Below are 18,311 nucleotides of genomic sequence, written 5' to 3'. Positions count from 1 at the left end.
CTCCGTGATACAGAGAAGAGCAGTCTCAGTTGAATGACTAGTCTTGAAACCTGACTGATTTGGATCAAGAAGGTCATTCTGAGAGAGATAGCGGGAGAGCTGGCCAAGGACGGCACGTTCAAGAGTTTTGGAGAGAAAAGAAAGAAGGGATACTGGTCTGTAGTTGTTGACATCGGAGGGATCGAGTGTAGGTTTTTTCAGAAGGGGTGCAACTCTCGCTCTCTTGAAGACAGAAGGGACGTAGCCAGCGGTCAGGGATGAGTTGATGAGCGAGGTGAGGTAAGGGAGAAGTTCTCCGGAAATGGTCTGGAGAAGAGAGGAGGGAATAGGGTCAAGCGGGCAGGTTGTTGGGCGGCCGGCCGTCACAAGACGCGAGATTTCATCTGGAGAGAGAGGGGAGAAAGAGGTCAGAGCACAGGGTAGGGCAGTGTGAGCAGAACCAGCGGTGTCGTTTGACTTAGCAACGAGGATCGGATGTCGTCGACCTTCTTTTCAAAATGGTTGACGAAGTCATCTGCAGAGAGGGGAGGGGGGAGAATTCAGGAGGGAGGAGAAGGTGGCAAAGAGCTTCCTAGGGTTAGAGGCAGATGCTTGGACTTTAGAGTGGTAGAAAGTGGCTTTAGCAGCAGAGACAGAAGAGGAAAATGTAGAGAGGAGGGAGTGAAAGGATGCCAGGTCCGCAGGGAGGCGAGTTTTCCTCCATTTCCGCTCGGCTGCCCGGAGCCCTGTTCTGTGAGCTCGCAATGAGTCGTCGAGCCAGGGAGCAGGAGGGGAGGACCGAGCCGGCCTGGAGGATAGGGGACATAGAGAATCAAGGGATGCAGAAAGGGAGGAGAGGAGGGTTGAGGAGGCAGAATCAGGAGATAGGTTGGAGAAGGTTTGAGCAGAGGGAAGAGATGATAGGATAGCACACAAATGGAGGTGCATGTACACAGACTTCTGCAGCTGCAACTCAATGACAGTCTGTACCATGCAGTGGGTCTCATCGGTATAAAAACAAAGGCAGGGGAAACACCCAATCAGATCAGTGGGATCATTATTTAATGCTGTCATAGTTTACTCAGAATTGACCATCAAGGACACTGAAGCTGTCTCCCATCAATTACTGTAATCCTAACATACGAGTCCTAGAATGTATCACCTGTAGTCGCCTCATACTCCTGTCACACCAATTCTCCACATAAATACATACAAAATCATTGGTCAAAGTCCTAAGTGGTCTGTGTTGAAAACAGAGGCACCATGTAGGAATCAATCTTCCAATTGAATTAGTGTTTGGCAATTGATGGACGTCGGTTGGTGTGGGAATGGGAACAGCTTTTTTGGGGATCCCCTTGCATGCCTCCCTCTCTGAGATAGTGTGCTCCCAGTGTTGATAGGGTGTGCATCCCAAATGGCACCCTATTCCTTATATAGTGCACTACTTTTGACCAGGGCCTTGTGCCGTGGTCAAAAGTAGTGCATTATAAAAGGGAATACGGTGCGATTTGGGAGGCAGACAGGGCCTGGTAACATGAGTGGCAGCCCCCTTCTCTAAAGGGGAGGAAGGAGTCGTGGTCAGTCAATTGTAAACATAAACATACCCTCACTTTTTCCCAGAACAGCCTCAATGCAGGATTCATGGTTGTAGAAGTCTAGAGGTCTCTCTGGTGTTTTCCAAACAGCTATCCACCCACTGCAGCCTCCTGGCAGCACTACACTAGAGACTCAATCAAACCATTCATACACTTTTAAAATGAAGTGCTTTGTAACACTAAAACTAGTGGCAACTGAGCTGCCACCACCTTAAAGGAGACAAAACCTTAACTTTGCTGGAGTATTGAAACACGTGGTTGTCAGGGTATTAGAACAGATTTAAGATGTACTGAAACATTCATCCTGAGGTGTTCTGAAATATGACGTGGTGTAACACCACATAAGACCTGGAAAAGGTTGAAAACCCTATGGTGTTTAGAGTCCCGTATAGTGCAGAATTAGGTCCCTCTTTTGGTATTGTTTCCTCTCCCTAAAGCTCCCAAAACTAGGATTGTGTTTTGAATCCTGTCTAGTGCAGAATTAGTTCCATTTTTCTGCAGTTTCCAAATACTGTAAATAGGAGTCCCTCCCCTGAATGTATATTCCCTGCTCTTATATCATGTACTGGTGAACTCCTCATTGGTAATTCCAAAAGGTCAAAGTTTATGCTCTAACAAAGCACACAAAAGTTGGTCCAGGATAATAATTAATGCGTAAAAAAAAGTATTTGAGACATGATTGAAGAATCAAAAGTTGTATCTTTTATTTGCTAATTATCAAATGACAAAACATGAACAGGTCTTCCAGATGTTTATGTTGATAAAGTAAGACAGTTCATAGATCTGTAAGGTTTTTCTCATGTTATTCCTCAAATTCAACTGATATGCCATTATATTTCACATACATAAAAACAATATTTCAGGCAATGACTGCTAATGTTAGCAGTAGCACACATACAAAACTTGTGCAAAACGTCAGCTAAGGGCTCAATCAAATCAAATTGCATTTGTCACATGCGCTGAATACAACAGTGAAAGGATTAATGCGATCCACCGTTCGTCCTTTATGCTAATGTTTCTGACCTGAGTCTTTATATTCAGATGATGTTGAATGGTATGGAAGGTTGTTCAGATGAATTGAATCACAATAGAGTTGAGCTAGATGATGATTGACAGTTCAGTTGGCATTAGTATTCATTGGCTTTAGTTAGGATCAGCCAGCCAGTGGATAGAATAAGTGATTAAGCAATGCAAATCTAGCAACATGATGACAATATTAATGTCAAAAGTGGAATGCAATAACATGTGTTGTGGTAGGCCAAAGCTAGAGCAGGCTAAAATGGCAGTGGCTACGTAGTGTAGCATGTAGGGTATACATCAGAGCAGATACAACTCGTAAATCTAGTAGGCAAACAAGCCAGCAGTATTAACTAAAAAGCAGGCCTTCATTTACATAAAACACAAGTGCACGAAAGGTGCAAACAATGACGTGTCAATTAACTTCATGAGGCATCAAGAAAGCTGATCAATGGATCAAAATGACTGCTTTACTTGGACTATTAGCATTAGCAGCCAAAATGCTACACAAAACAAATGTTCTTATTGAGTGGATTCATTTTTGGTTTCCTTCTTCAATGTGATAACATTGTATACTCACGTATTCATTGACGCATACTTTCTTGGATTTTTGTTGACTAGTTCATCTGAGCATTTGGTGTGCTCTCACCTCTCTGAGTTTGTGAAGTACTTGCCTGTTTTTATACTTGACCATTCAGTTTGCTAGAGGGCACACCTGCCACGAATCCCATCTCTCCACCTCCATGCCCCAGACTCAGTGGATTCTGAACAGTACGTCAGCACAATGTTTGAAGTTCACATTTGGCCTTTAATCATATAAACATTTGTCTTCTGATATGTTAAGATCCTCACATGGTGTATGGTTGAATGGGTAAAATTCCAAATAATTTTGGCATTTTTCTGTCCCAACAGTCAGGGGTTCAATTCCTGCTTTTGCCTGTCCAACTTTAACTCCTTCTCTGTCTCTGTCTCCTCCTGTTTCTAATCTGTCTGAACAAAACACAGAAAAAATGTGTCAGGTAGCCTAGTGGTTAAGAGTGTTGGGGCAGTAACAGACAGGTTGCTGGTTTGAATCCCAGAGCTGACTAGGTGAAACATGTAACCTTGAGCAATGCACTTAACCCTAATTCCTCTGGATGAGAGCATCTGCTAAATGACTAAAAGGTTCACATCCACCTTCTCACATGAATACCAGTGATGAAGGCCCACTTTATAACTCATGCTACCTCTGCTATAACCTACATAAACATTTTGATTGTAACATTATTTATAATCTCACAAAGTTTCCTGGCAGCTGTAGCCTATTATTACTGCCAAAGTCTGCTCTAAGAAAATTATTCAATTCCGTGTCTTCTTAAGAATATTTACTGAAAATTAAATAATTATTTATAATCAATCAATATTTATGCTATAAACAATTTGCAATTTAAAACCATTTGATTATATGAGAGACACAGTCTTCTAAAACATTACTTTTGTGTTTTGTTGCTGCCTTTTACATGCACTGAAACATCAACAAGTGTTTTCAGAACGCTCTCTTAAAAACACAATTATTCAGAATGAAGAGCCACTTTGGGTGTTTCAGAGTACTTCCATTCTGTTTTGAAATCTATTCAGTGTATCATAACACTTACATTGGGTTTACATTCAAACGCCCTCCAGAAACACCAGATCTCAGCTTAGGTGAACTACTTTTCATGGTTTCAGAGTTTTTAGTCTTTCTATTTTAACAGTGCACTCCACTCTGCACAAAAATGGCTTTATTCACCCACCTACCCACTGTGATTACACTGTGTTCGGTTCAATTTCTCACAGCTTTTGGAAACCTCTTAAAATGTGTAGAAGTCACAGTTCAAGTTTCTATGGAAAAATATCATTATGTAACACTGGAATCTGGTTCAGCAAGATGAATGACCAACGGAGGTAAACATGTCAGTGGTTCTGTTTTTCTCTTCCTCCAGCTCTAGGACACACAGCTTGATAAGCTTATAAATTCTGTATTGAGTCTTGATAATAAACTATAGTCACAAAGCCAGGCCTGATGGATGGATGGAGTGTGTTGTGTGTGTTCCCTGCAGTATGCTCTGCCACTAGAATATATCTATGTTGTGTTCCGTGCAGACGCGTAAGCTGACCAAGGTGGAGCGGCAGAGGTTCAGCGAGGAGGTGGAGATGCTGAAGGGTCTGCAGCACCCAAACATTGTCCGCTTCTACGACTCCTGGAAGGACAACTCCAAGGGCCTCAAGTGCATCCTTTTGGTCACTGAGCTCATGACCTCCGGCACCCTCAAAACGTGAGCTTGCCCTTTCCGCCCCGACCTGGCCTCAATACTCGTTGTAGTAGAGGTGACTGTTGTGCCTGTTTTGCCCTGTTTCCTCTACAATTTCTTCCTCACAAATTTAATATTTTCTATCTTTTATCATGATCATAGAAATTTCATAGAAAACAAGGATTGATCAAAATAGTTTTCCATGTAGACTTAAAGATGGGTTCCTGATAGTCCTCTCTGGTCTGGCCTGTACTGTAGGTAAGGAAGGATAACAGTTAGTATATGAGCCTCTTTAGGTGATGCATCCTAATATCCTGTGTTTACCTGCAGGTACCTGAAGAGGTTTAAGGAGATGAAGCTGAAGCTACTGCAGCGCTGGAGCCGTCAGATCCTGAAGGGGCTCCACTTCCTCCACACCCGCACCCCTCCCATCATCCACAGGGACCTCAAGTGTGACAACATCTTCATCACCGGCCCCACCGGCTCCGTCAAGATTGGAGATCTGGGCCTGGCCACACTCAAAAGAGCCTCCTTCGCAAAAAGTGTCATTGGTGAGCACAGAGAGTCTAGAATTGTATTTAGTTCTATATGTAATTCTATGTTGGGGAGTGTTTAAGGTCAGGTGTTGTCGCTATGGGGTTCACCCAACTGGGGTCATCAAGTTTTAGGGATTCATTTAAAGTTTTAGTTGTTTCTAGATTATGACCATTGACGTTGAATGCCCTTTCTAGATGCTCATTATTAGATCACTCTGCCACAGATTCCTACCCTATGATGGACATGTCCAGTGTAATCAAATGTCTGTCCCCTACAGAAGATTTGTTTGTGTAAATCTGTTTGTCGGTGTGTGTGTATGTTTTCTTGTGATTGGTATTGTCTCTCTCCTTTCATCCAGGTACCCCAGAGTTCATGGCTCCAGAGATGTATGAGGAGAAGTATGATGAGGCTGTGGATGTCTATGCCTTTGGGATGTGTATCCTGGAGATGGCCACATCAGAGTATCCCTACTCCGAGTGCCAGAACGCAGCACAGATCTACCGTAAAGTCACCAGCGTAAGTGGGAATATATGCAATTAGGCAGACCCATTTGTCCTAAGCGACTTACAGTAATAAGTGCATGTATACATTTTCATATGGGTGGCCCCTGCAGGCTCAAAACTCAACACCCTGGTGGTGCAAATGCAAATGCCATGCTCTACCAACTGAGCCACACAGGACCATAGTCCCACACAGAGTCTCCTCTCTCCTTGCAGTGTTCTTCAATAGCGTAATTGAGCACACGTTGGCTTTCCTTCCCTTGCACAATGGAAGTGAAAAAACAACCTTCTGGATGTTCTGCAGATGTAGGATCTTAATTTGGCCTCTATTGTCACATCAAAAGAATCCTTTTGAGTGTTTAGTCTATAATGTTGCTTGATCGGTGGTTAGGCTATTACCTGGTCAAAATGAGGTTACATGAAAAGTGGAATACTTTGGTATAACCGTGTGTTAGTGTAGGTTTTCAGTTAATTTATGTAAATCACAAAGCTCATCTGCAGCAACAAAATAGTGATCAAATTAAGATCCTACATCTGTAGATTTCTGGATGAAGTTTTGATGTTAGACTCCACTCCTCAGAAACAAAGTGGCCCCATGTGAAATTATAAAAGCACATTTTTTAAAATGTTTTTGTTAAAAATCCAATGCAGTCGTTTTTATCTCAATATCAAATCATTTTGGGGTAACAATTAAGTACCTTGCTATGATTTTTTTTTCAATTAAAATGGTCAAAAAGAAACAAAAAGAGCTTCTTAGAAAAGAGCAATCTTTCAAGCAAGAATTTTGCTAGGACTATCCAGGAGTGGTCTAAGCACACACAGTCTGCCAAATATTTCCAGCTGGCAGGCAAACACTGGAATACATTTCTGAGTGACAGAGTGAGGGTTTTGCATAGGCGCTTTGTTGCGTTTTTTTGTGGGACTGTAGAAAAATACCCGGAACATAAAATAGTGTTATTATATGGTTCCCATGCTTTTAAATAACGGTTCTGTTCCCAGAACAGTATAGATCACTTTCGTTCCCAGTTCTGATTCCGTTCCAAGAAAAATGTTGTTATTTTCCAGTTTTCGGTTCTGTTCCCTGAACTGGCGCAAACTCTGTGGCTACGTCTAAAATGACACCCTATTCCCTATATGGGTCTGGTCAAAGGTAGTGCACTGTATAGGGAATAGGGTGCCATTTGGGTGGATACTACTCTCAAAACTTATTAAAGCAATCCAGAAGTAAGTAACTCGATGAAAGGCCAAGCTTCTCCCTGACCGAGGTGTTTACTACTCAGAGAGGGAGTCAGTAATGACAGGAACCTCTACATTGAGAGCTGTGTTCTTCGGCTTTGGGCTGGAGCATACAAGGTGGTGACGCCACAGTGGGTTTGGGCAGGCGATGGTAGAATGATGTGTTTTGAAAATGACGTCTGCATTCTACACAAACAGTGCCTTTCTCTCTCTGTCTGTCTGTCTGTCTGTCTGTCTGTCTGTCTGTCTGTCTGTCTGTCTGTCTGTCTGTCTGTCTGTCTGTCTGTCTGTCTGTCTGTCTGTCTGTCTGTCTGTCTGTCTGTCTGTCTGTCTGTCTGTCTGTCTGTCTGTCTGTCTGTCTCTCTCTCTCTCTCTCTCTCTCTCTCTCTTTCTTGAGACAGACAGCAGAGAAAACAGAGCCTTGTAGAGGTTGTAGAGTGGGTCTGAGAGAGTGTGTATGGGTCATAAGTGCAGGTTACTGTAGTCGTCTCTGATCGGTCGCCACTCACCATCCATAAAGTCAATGTTCCATAAACAACTAAAAGGCCCTACTCAGGGGAGTCTGGGGCCTTTACCTGTCAGATTAACTCTGCTAGCCTGAACACGTTTTAAATATTATGTCACGTTTTACAGTTTTTCTCAGTCGCTTTGGTGCATTTCTTAGATCAAAAGTGCAATTCTTGATACCACTTGTACAAATTCCAAATCATCTAGTCACTTGTGCACATCATTAAAGCAATTTCTTATTCCTTTTGAACAAATTGCAATTGATAATGTACAAGTGTCAGCTTTTTTCTACATTATCAATTGCTCATGTCATGTTGATCAAAATATAGTAGATGGTTCTCTGTTGAATAGTCTTACCCCTCAAAACATCTAGGCATTAGTTCCTTGCATAAGCCATTACATGCAAAATTGTTGAACTATTTGTCATAAACTGTCAAGCATAGTTTTACACATTTCTATTAGACCTTTTGTACAAAAACATGAATTGATGAATCGTGCAGGTGAAATTGACCCTCACTCATGAAGGAATGTAAAGTGTTAGTTCAACCAACAATCAACCAGTTGTCTAAATTGCTCAAAGTTGCATCTCATGAAGAATCAATTGGCAAGCATATATAGACATACCACAACACAGAGTTGCAATTTTCCAATAATGGATGGACCAGGAAACGAACAGGGTCAACAGCCAAGAGGAGGAAGAAGAGGAGCAAGGATGCGTGGTGGAAGGCAATACAGAGGAAGAGGCAGAAGAGGACATAGGCGCATATCTGATGACATAAGGGCCACTATTGTAGACCATGTTGTCAATCATGGCCTTACAATGGCTGAGACGGGTCGAAGGGTGCAGCCGAATATTGGGAGATCAACCGTGTCCTCAATAGTTCAAACGTTTCGAAGAGAGAACAGGTATGTCCACCAATGTACAGTGCACTGTTACTGTATATAAGCAGTATACTGTATACTTCCTACAATGCTTCATATTACAGTAGTCCACTTGTATTTCACAGCATACAGAAATATTCTCTATACAGATACATACTGCACCTTACATGCACCCACCTGTATGTTTTACAGTAAAATGTGTGTTCGCATAGTTTTTGTCTATGTGAAAGTGTGCGATGCATCACTGCATTTCCCCACATAGGACTGCAAGATTACCTCAAACCGGTGGCAGAGTACAACTTTTCACACCTAAACAGGAGGAGGCTATTTGCACCATGGTCCGAGTAAACAATGCCATGAGACTCAGGGAAATACAAAGGACCATTATAGAAGACAACGATGTCTTTGAAAACATCCATACGGTTAGCATCTCAACCATCGACAGGGTGCTGCATAGATACCAGATGAGTATGAAACAGCTGTACCGTGTACCATTCCAAAGGAATGAGGACAGAGTTAAGGAGCTACGGTACCAGTATGTACAGGTAAAACATATATCTATGTAACTACTTTACAGCAACATTTTATAGTGATACATAGTACAGTAAGCATAAACTGCACACATTTCCATTGCTGTGGAAGGAACATGCAATATATGTACATTTTATGTCACTTTTCCTTACCAAAACAAATTCAACTGTGTGTTCTGGGATATAGCGTATAATGGAGTTGGAATCAAGTGAACCCTCTCACAACTTTGTATACGTGGATGAGGCTGGCTTCAACCTGACCAAATGCAGAAGGCGGGGTCGGAATATCATCGGTCACAGAGCTACTGTGGATTTGCCAGGCCAACGGGGAGGAAATATCACCATGTGTGCTGCTATTTCGGAGCATGGTGTCCTAACCCATATCCACCTTATAGGGCGATACAACACCCAGCATCTACTCAACTTTTTAGAGACTCTCTACAGGGCTCTCATCCCTGATGATGAGAGGGGTCTGCTTAGAGAGGATTTGTATGTGGTCATTTGTGATAATGTGAGTTTCCATCGATCAAACATAAGGCAATGGTATGTGACCCACCCGAGGATGCTCATAGAATTCCTCCCACCTTATTCACCATTCCTTAAGCAAATTGAGGAGTTATTTTCAGCGTGGAGGTGGAAGGTGTACGATCGTCAGCCACACACACAGATGACCCTGCTGGCTGCAATGGATGCAGCATGTGAGGACATCACCGTAGATGCCTGCAGAGGATGGATAAGGCATTCCAAAAGATTCTTTCCACGTTGCATTGGAAGGGAAAATATCCGGTGTGATGTGGATGAGAATATGTGTAGAGACAGCACAACAGTGCTGCGGGCAAAGTTGTGCCTTAGGGGTGGTTTCCTGTGTTTCTTTAATTTAGTTATTTTTTTCCTTTGTGCCCCTTTGGTTGTCCAGTCTCTTTCAATCAATAACCCACATACAGTAATATGTCAATAGTACTGTTGAAATTTATATATGCCATAGAAGTGCAGCCTTGTGCGTTTTCAATACAGTAACTCTCATCCAAACTGTAGCCTAAGTTTACATCAGGTAATACTGTCAAAGTACACAGTTACATTGACAACATGCCTAAACATTTTGACGACCTTGTTCGTGAACAATGACTCAATGACTTATCATTCTGATGACACTGACATGATCATTGGCATGAATATTTACTTTTGAGAGATGTACTATGGATTTTTAGTGACTGACTAGCTTTAGAAACATATCTATTGTATATTGCAGTTTGTACAAATAGTTCTGAGAAATGCACTTATTATTTTGCACATGTTACAGATGATGCTAAAAATGCACCAAAGCGACTGAGAAAAACTGTAACACAATAAAATGTTAGATTCACAAGCAGAGGCATTATGACCACTGTGGAAGTAAGCAGTGCATTCGAACAGAGTCAGATCAAAAGAGAATACTCAATTGGTTTGCTTGCTTGTATACTGTCGGTTCCTTTGTTAAATTGATAAGCCATAGAGATATTATAATTATAGTGGAGGCCAAATGAAGGGCAGTGTACTTTGTGGTCCATTCTTGTAATCAAGTGTTTGTAAGAGTTGAAGCGATTTAGAGAAAAGGGTCCTTTACAGCTCGATCCTCTGTCTCAGAATAAATAGGCTAACAAGGAAATTGCAGGGTTGTGTCTGCCCCTTCGCAAATCGCAAACATAACAAGTCAACATTGTTGCACAATTACAACATTGTATACCAGCTAACCAACCAACAACCTTTATTTACCCAACGGTTTTATTTTAATGTTGGAATAAACATGGGGTAACATTAGGACAACTGTGATGTTAACCTTGGCTGTTTAAAACACGAGGGGATTTGCTCCATTCTCTTATCAGCGTTGTCTGAGGGAGATTGAAACAGTTGCAGACCCATAATGGACTGCTCACTGCGCTGCACTGATGAGAGACAGAGGTCTGCATTCTTTTTGTAGCCACACTGCCCTTTAAAAGGACAAAACTAACACAGAAAAACAGACTCTCTGGTCTGTCCCATTTCCTTGCCCCTCGTCTCTCTCTCTCTCTCTCTCTCTCTCTCGCCCTCTCTCTCTCTCTCTCTCTCTCTCGCCTCTCTCTCTCTCTCTCTCTCTCGTTCTCTCCCTCTCTCTCTCCCCTCTCTCTCTCTCTCTCTCTCTCTCTCTCTCTCTCTCTCTCTCCTCTCTCTCTCTCTCTCTCTCTCTCTCTCTCGCCCTCTCTCTCTCTCTCTCTCTCTCTCTCTCTCTCTCTCTCTCTCTCTCTCTCTCTCTCTCTCGTTCTCTCCCTCTCTCTCTCTCTCTCTGTCTCTCCCTCTCTCTCTCTCTCCCCAATCACTGTTGTGAGTTCACTTATCATGAGGGAGGAATGTCTTGCATGTTTCTGTGAGGCAACATCTGAGAAAGCTATGCATTCTCCTATGTTACTCTTATGTCCCCTAGGTTACCATTGGTTACCATATGTTACCTTACATTTTAAACCAAGCAGATAAATAACCAATGTTAACCAGATTTCTTCTCCTCGCAGGGGATGAAACCAGACAGTTTTTACAAAGTCAAGGTCCCAGAGCTCAAAGAGATCATCGAAGGATGTATCCGGATGGACAAAGATGAAAGGTATTGGGCTATTGGGCTTCTCATAATATCCTTACATTACATAAAACATATGAGACATTACACAAATGGTGAAATGAAATTCTGGTCCTTCTGCTAAGAAAACTATATATCAAATCCTTTGGTGTTCAATTAATGTATCAAATGAAAAGGAATTGATTGAATTTAATAGTTGTATTATTCCTTTACCTCAGGTACACCATCCAGGACCTGCTGGAGCACACGTTCTTCCAGGAGAACAACGGCGTCCATGTTGAGTTGGCTGAGGAGGACGACACGGTGAAGTCAGGCCTAAAGCTGTGGCTCCGGATGGACGACACCAAGAAACTCCACGGGAAGTACAAGGACAACAACGCCATTGAGTTCCTGTTCGAACTCTACAAGGACGTGCCAGAGGAGGTGGCGCAGGAAATGGTGAGCAGCTCACATTTCAAGTTGCAAGTTTATTTGCCATACTGCATGTAATACATACGTTGTACGTCTTACTCAGAGCAGAGCTCTCAGCGGAGCATTGAAAACAGTAAAGGATAAAGCTGAGATTTATATACGGTAAGATTGGTCTACTATATCCACTCGCTTTGGTACCACTCATGAGTTGATCTCTGTTTCAGTAATAGGCTGTGTGGGACAGCTCTATGACCTACCACTGTAGGCTGGGTACATTCCCACAACACTTGACCTTCGCAGTTACCTAACATCATGGTCTCTTTTACCTTTACTTCCCCTACATGAATGATTAAAGGGAGGGTTTACAGTTGTGGCTCTCACAAGAGAAGGACCAGTGGAAACAACTAAGGTGTAATACTATAGCTATTATGCAAGTAGGTAGTAGAATCAGCTTACATATTGTTGGAGTGTCGGTGTTGCACCAGGTGAAAACACAGCCATTCTTATATTTAGAGACAAACAAAAAAGTTACACTAACATATCCAGACACTGTATGTATAGTATAATGAGTACAGGATGAGTTGAAGAAGGAATATCCTGTATAGATTATGATGATATATATATTCTATTTGCCAGTGGTGGAAAAAGTACCCATTTGTCATACTTGAGTAAAAGTAAAGACAACTTAATAGAAAAAGTGGAAGTCACCCAGGAAGATACTACTTGAGTAAAAGTCTAAAGGTATTTGGTTTAAAATGTACTTAAGTATCAAAAGTAGAAGTATAAATAATTTCAAATTCCTCATATTAAGCAAAACAGTCTGCACCATTTTCAGACTTTTTTTATTGACTGATAGCCAGGGGCACGCTCCAACACAGACATATTTACAAACAAAGCATTTGTGTTTAGTGACTCCGCCAGATCAGAGGCAGTAGAGATGACCAGGGATGTTATCTTGATAAGTGTGTGAATTTGACCATTTTCCTATCCTGCTAAGCAGTCAAAATGTAACGAGTACTTTTGGGTGTCAGGGAAAATGTATAGAGTAAAAAGTACATTATTTTCTTTAGGAGTACAGATACCTCCAAAAACTACTTAAATAGTACTTTAAAGTATTTTTTACTGAAGTACTTTACACCACTGCTATTTGCAACAGACCCCAACCAGCAAACACAAGGAATCTAATACAACATAGTTTATGATTCGATTACAATTGTGGACACACACTGACATATGCTTAGCCCATGAAGTGAAGTGAATCCGGCTGTAGACAGTCTGTCAAGGGCACAGGTCAGCATTTAATCATCAGCGCTAGAAATGTGAGAGGAGAGCGTGGCTCAGGAAGATAGCGGAGGTCAGGGCTTTAATAATACAATGCCTGTCTCTCATACAGTACGCATTACGAAGCAGCTTCTCCCTGGGTGAGTCCCAAATGGCACCCTATTCCCTTTATAGTGCACAACTTTTTACCAGGTCCCACACACTAGGGTGCTATTTGGGACATAGCACTTGTGTCCTCCAGCCCCTTTAGCAGAGGTCACTTTTAATGAGAAGGACCCGGCCTGGCCACCAGCCACAATTCCATACATGTACCCTTTTCATCAAGATCCAATTTATTATCATCCAGAACTGGGTTTTCCTAACTTGGTCCTTGGGCCCCCCCTGGGTGCACGCTTTTTACCCTAGCACTACACAGCTAATTCAAATAACCATCTCATCCACAAACTTGGATTATTTCAATCAGCTGTGTAGTGCTAGGGCAAAAATCAGAACATGCATGGGGGGTGGGGGTGGAAGGGGGAATCCTGCTGGGAAACCCTGCTCCAAGACATATTATTTGGGTTATGGGAATCTAACAGCGTAATCTGACAAGGTGTTGAGCGAAGGGTGAGAGAGGACCAACTTTCAGTACATCCCAAATGGTACCCTATTCCCTATATCAGGGGTCCAAACTCATTCCACGGAGGGACGAGTTTATGTTTTTTCCTTTCAATGAAGACCTAGACAATCACGTGAGGGGAGTTCCTTACTTATTAGTGACCTTAATTCATTACAAGGGTGGAGCGAAATCCCGCAGACACCGTGCCCTATATAGGAAATAGGGTGCCATTTGGGACGCAGTCCTTGTCTTCCCCGCCGGTCTGAGACTGGAACACTGTGTTCTGAGTGGGACAGGTTTGGATGTAACACCATCCTTTAAAGGTTCACTCTGTGATTTACAGCTGTATCTTTTACATTGATTCTTGAAGAATATCAAAGGGCCTCAGATCAGCCCCTCCATAAATATAGACAGCGTCTGCTCAATACATATTGATTATCTACACAGCAAATGACAAGACTAGCGTCCTGTCCAGGGGGTGTACAGGTCTACTATTTTAATTTGATCACTGTTGTTGCAGGGGATTTTCCTGCACAGCAGGAAATGCAAACTTGTAGTGTATTCAAGCTTTAAAAAGGCTTCTAAAGTTTGTAATTTCCCCTTTAAATTGTCAGGCTTTAACAAAAAAAGTTATCAACCCTGCAAGAATGTCAATTTATTATAATCCACATAATAATTCACATGTCCTGTTGCTGCAGGATTATTTTCCTGCTGTGAGAAACTGGTCAAATTAAGATAGCATACGTACAGTGGGGAGAACAAGTATTTGACACACTGCCGATTTTGCAGGTTTTCCTACTTACAAAGCATGTAGAGGTCTGTAATTTTTTAAAATCATAGGTACACTTCAACTGTGAGAGACGGAATGTAAAACAAAAATCCAGAAAATCACATTGTATGATTTTGAAGTAATTAATTAGCATTTTATTGCATTACATAAGTATTTGATACATCAGAAAAGCAGAACTTAATATTTGGTACAGAAACCTTTGTTTGCAATTACAGAGATCATACGTTTCCTGTAGTTCTTGACCAGGTTTGCACACACTGCAGCAGGGATTTTGGCCCACTCCTCCATACAGACCTTCTCCAGATCCTTCAGGTTTCAGGGCTGTCGCTGGGCAATACGGACTTTCAGCTCCCTTTTTCTATTGGGTTCAGGTCTGGAGACAGGCTAGGCCACTCCAGGACCATGAGATGCTTCTTACGGAGCCACCTCTTAGTTGCCCTGTCTGTGTGTTTTGGGTCGTTGTCATGCTGGAAGACCCAGCCACGACCCATCTTCAATGCTCTTACTGAGGGAAGGAGGTTGTTGGCCAAGATCTCGCGATACATCCTCCCCTCAATACGGTGCAGTCGTCCTGTCCCCTTTGCAGAAAAGCATCACCTAAGAATGATGTTTCCACCTCCATTCTTCACGGTTGGGATGGTGTTCTTGGGGTTGTACTCATCCTTCTTCTTCCTCCAAACACGGCGAGTGAAGTTTAGACCAAAAAGCTCTATCTTTGTCTCATCAGACCACGTGACCTTCTCCCATTCCTCCTCTGGATCATCCAGATGGTCTTTGGCAAACTTCAGACGGGCCTGGACATGCGCTGGCTTGAGCAGGGTGACCTTGCGTGCGCTGCAGGATTTTAATCCATGACTGCGTAGTGTGTCACTAATGGTTTTCTTTGAGACTGTGGTCCCAGCTCTCTTCAGGTCATTGACCAGGTCCTGCCGTGTAGTTCTGGGCTGATCCCTCACCTTCCTCATGATCATTGATTCCCCACGAGGTGAGATCTTGCATGGAGCCCCAGACCGAGGGTGATTGACCGTCATCTTGAACCTCTTCCATTTTCTAATAATTGCGCCAACAGTTGTTGCCTTCTCACCAGGCTGCTTGCCTATTGTCCTGTAGCCCATCCCAGCCTTGTGCAGGTCTACAATTTTATCCCTGATGTCCTTACATAGCTCTCTGGTCTTGGTCATTGTGGAGAGGTTGGAGTCTGAAACAGGAGGTAGGCTTCTGCCCTATGAGCTTTTCTAAATGTACATTTGAGTAAATCAAGTAGAAGGGTGGAGCAAAAACCCACCGACACACACTCGTGCCTTGCTCAAGGGCACATCAACAGATTTTTCACCTAGTCGGTCAGGTTTTCGAACCAGCGTCCTTTCAGTTACTGGCCCAATGCTCTTAACCACTAGGCTACTGGCCACCCACTGGCTCAGGCAAGGCATACACAGCTGTGATGAGCTTGTCATCTTTTCATTTCATGTTGTGTGATATACAGATGTAGGACCTTAATTGGATCACCCTGTTGCACAAAATGTAAAACGTGTGGTTTATTCAAAGTTTTAAAAGGCTTCTGAAGATTCTGAGATTTGATCAACGTAATCTACATAATAATTCACATTTCCTGTTGCTGCAGGATTATTTACATGCTGTAGCAAATGGGCTCAAATTAAGATCCTATATATGTACAGTACAGAACAGCACGGTTAGGAAGTGCATCAGACCTCTATGAGTTATTCTTTTCACAGACAGTGCTGGATCATGGGCCGTGAAATGTTCCCTGTTTGTCACACTATTGTGCCCTGACTTTGATATGTCCCTTCCTTGTCTGTATCCCAGGTGGTGCTGGGCTTCGTGTGCGAGGCTGACTTCAAGCTGGTGGCCAAGGCCATCCGGAACCGCGTCAATGCCATCAAGCGCCAGCGGGAGAAACTGCGCCTCCTTGCAGAGAAGAAGAAGGAGGCCATTGAGGAGGAGCCTGAGCCTGCACTGCAGCCGCCCTCCCCGAAAATCAACAGGTCTCCATCAATGTTGGAGACTCCTCAGTGCCCCCTCCTCATCCCCACCCCGACCCCCACACCTGCCCAGAGCCAGGTTCAGACCCCCCCGAACCCTCACACCCACACTCTGTCCCCACTCAACAGCTATCTAAACTTGGGCATCAATGCCAGCTTCATCCCTGAACCAGAGGAACCAGAGGCAGACCAGCATCAGCACTTCCAGGTCCACCACACCAGCTGCTCCTCAGCCAACTGTAAGACCACTTAACTTAACCTTCAGCTGATTTCGGCTGTGTCTGCGTCCCTAATGGCACCGTAGTCCCTATATAGTGTACTACTTTTGACCAGGGGCCATAGTAGTGGACTATATAGGGAATAGGGTGCCATTTGAGACACAGATTAGACTGTATCACATGTCATAGTCTCACTGGTCAACAAGGTCTATTGTCAACCTTGACACCGGGTGTGGAATTTTAGTAGCCCTCTGAGGTTATAAAAGCAATGTCCATTATGGCAGTATTTGGCAGTATTTGTTGATTTCGTAATTGTTGTTGTGCTGAATGGCCCTGACTAGGCCCTGAGAGAATGAAATGTGAGCCTGAGGATAACTTAATTATTCAGTCCTCGATGGTAAGCCTCTCCAGTCGAGTGTGTGTGCGTGTGTGTGTGCGTGTGCACGTGCGTGCATGTGATTATCCTCAAATGTTTTCTAGTGACCAGCAGGAAGACTATTAAAACTCTCTTTGATTGCAGGTCCCAAATAATTCAGGTTAATCTAGTTTAAATATTGGAGCTGCATTCTTCCACATTTGTCATTGTGTACTCACCATGGTGTTAATCGATAGTGAATCCTCTGAGTCCTCTCCGTGTGTGCACACTACTCAAAAATGCTGGGTTAAAAACAACCCAATTTGGGTTACTTGGTAAACCAGCAGTGGGTAAATATTGGACAGAACACAGGCTGGGTTATTTTGACTCAGCCATTTGGGTTACTTGACTAACCCAACATGTTGGGTTGTTGGGATTGCCCAGACATGGGTTAATTTAACCATCAATTGGGTTTTTATTCACTTTCATTCTGGGATGAATGTAATCCATAGGTTATTTTCAGGAGGCCTGGCCCATAAGTGGTGTGGCTTTCATGAAGTTATTTTTGGCCAGCCATGAGAGTATGAGTGTAAATGTAATTCCTGTTAATTATGTTAAGTTTGTACCCTGAACAAAAATATAAACACAACATGCAACAATTTCAAAGATTTTACTGAGTTACAGTTCATATAAATAAATCAGTCAATTGAAATAAATAAATTAGGCTCTAATTTATGGATTTCACATGACTTGGTTCAGATACCTTAAAAATGGCAGGGGCGTAGACCAGAAAAACAGTCAGTATCTTGTGTGACCACCATTTGCCTCATGCAGCATGACACATCTCCTTTGCATAGAGTTGATCAGGCTGTTGGTTGGGTTGTAAACATGTGGAATGTTGTCCCACTCCTCTTCAATGGCTGTGCGCAGTTGCTTGATATTGGCGGGAACTGGAATACGCTGTCGTGCACGTCGATCCAGAACATCCCAAACATGCTCAATGGGTGACATGACTGGTGAG

The 18,311-nt window shown here is 42.9% G+C and overlaps 1 protein-coding gene across 2 annotated transcripts in view; it reads left to right on the top strand.

Moving 5' to 3' along the window:
• wnk4a (WNK lysine deficient protein kinase 4a) overlaps positions 1-18,311 on the top strand; it is a 70,027-nt gene that overhangs the window by 33,936 nt on the left and 17,780 nt on the right. For both annotated transcript variants that reach the window (XM_065002534.1, XM_029685216.2), the window contains exons 3-8: positions 4,713-4,885; positions 5,192-5,412; positions 5,757-5,914; positions 11,576-11,664; positions 11,856-12,075; positions 16,542-16,956. In XM_065002534.1, the coding sequence (XP_064858606.1) occupies positions 4,713-4,885; positions 5,192-5,412; positions 5,757-5,914; positions 11,576-11,664; positions 11,856-12,075; positions 16,542-16,956 (1,276 nt within the window). The remainder of the gene's footprint in view (positions 1-4,712; positions 4,886-5,191; positions 5,413-5,756; positions 5,915-11,575; positions 11,665-11,855; positions 12,076-16,541; positions 16,957-18,311) is intronic.

This window comes from Oncorhynchus nerka, linkage group LG16, assembly GCF_034236695.1.
Source record: "Oncorhynchus nerka isolate Pitt River linkage group LG16, Oner_Uvic_2.0, whole genome shotgun sequence".
Taxonomy (NCBI): Eukaryota; Metazoa; Chordata; class Actinopteri; order Salmoniformes; family Salmonidae; genus Oncorhynchus; species Oncorhynchus nerka.
The sequence above is the reverse complement of the archived record's forward strand: the minus strand, read 5'-3'. Positions and strand labels throughout refer to the sequence as shown.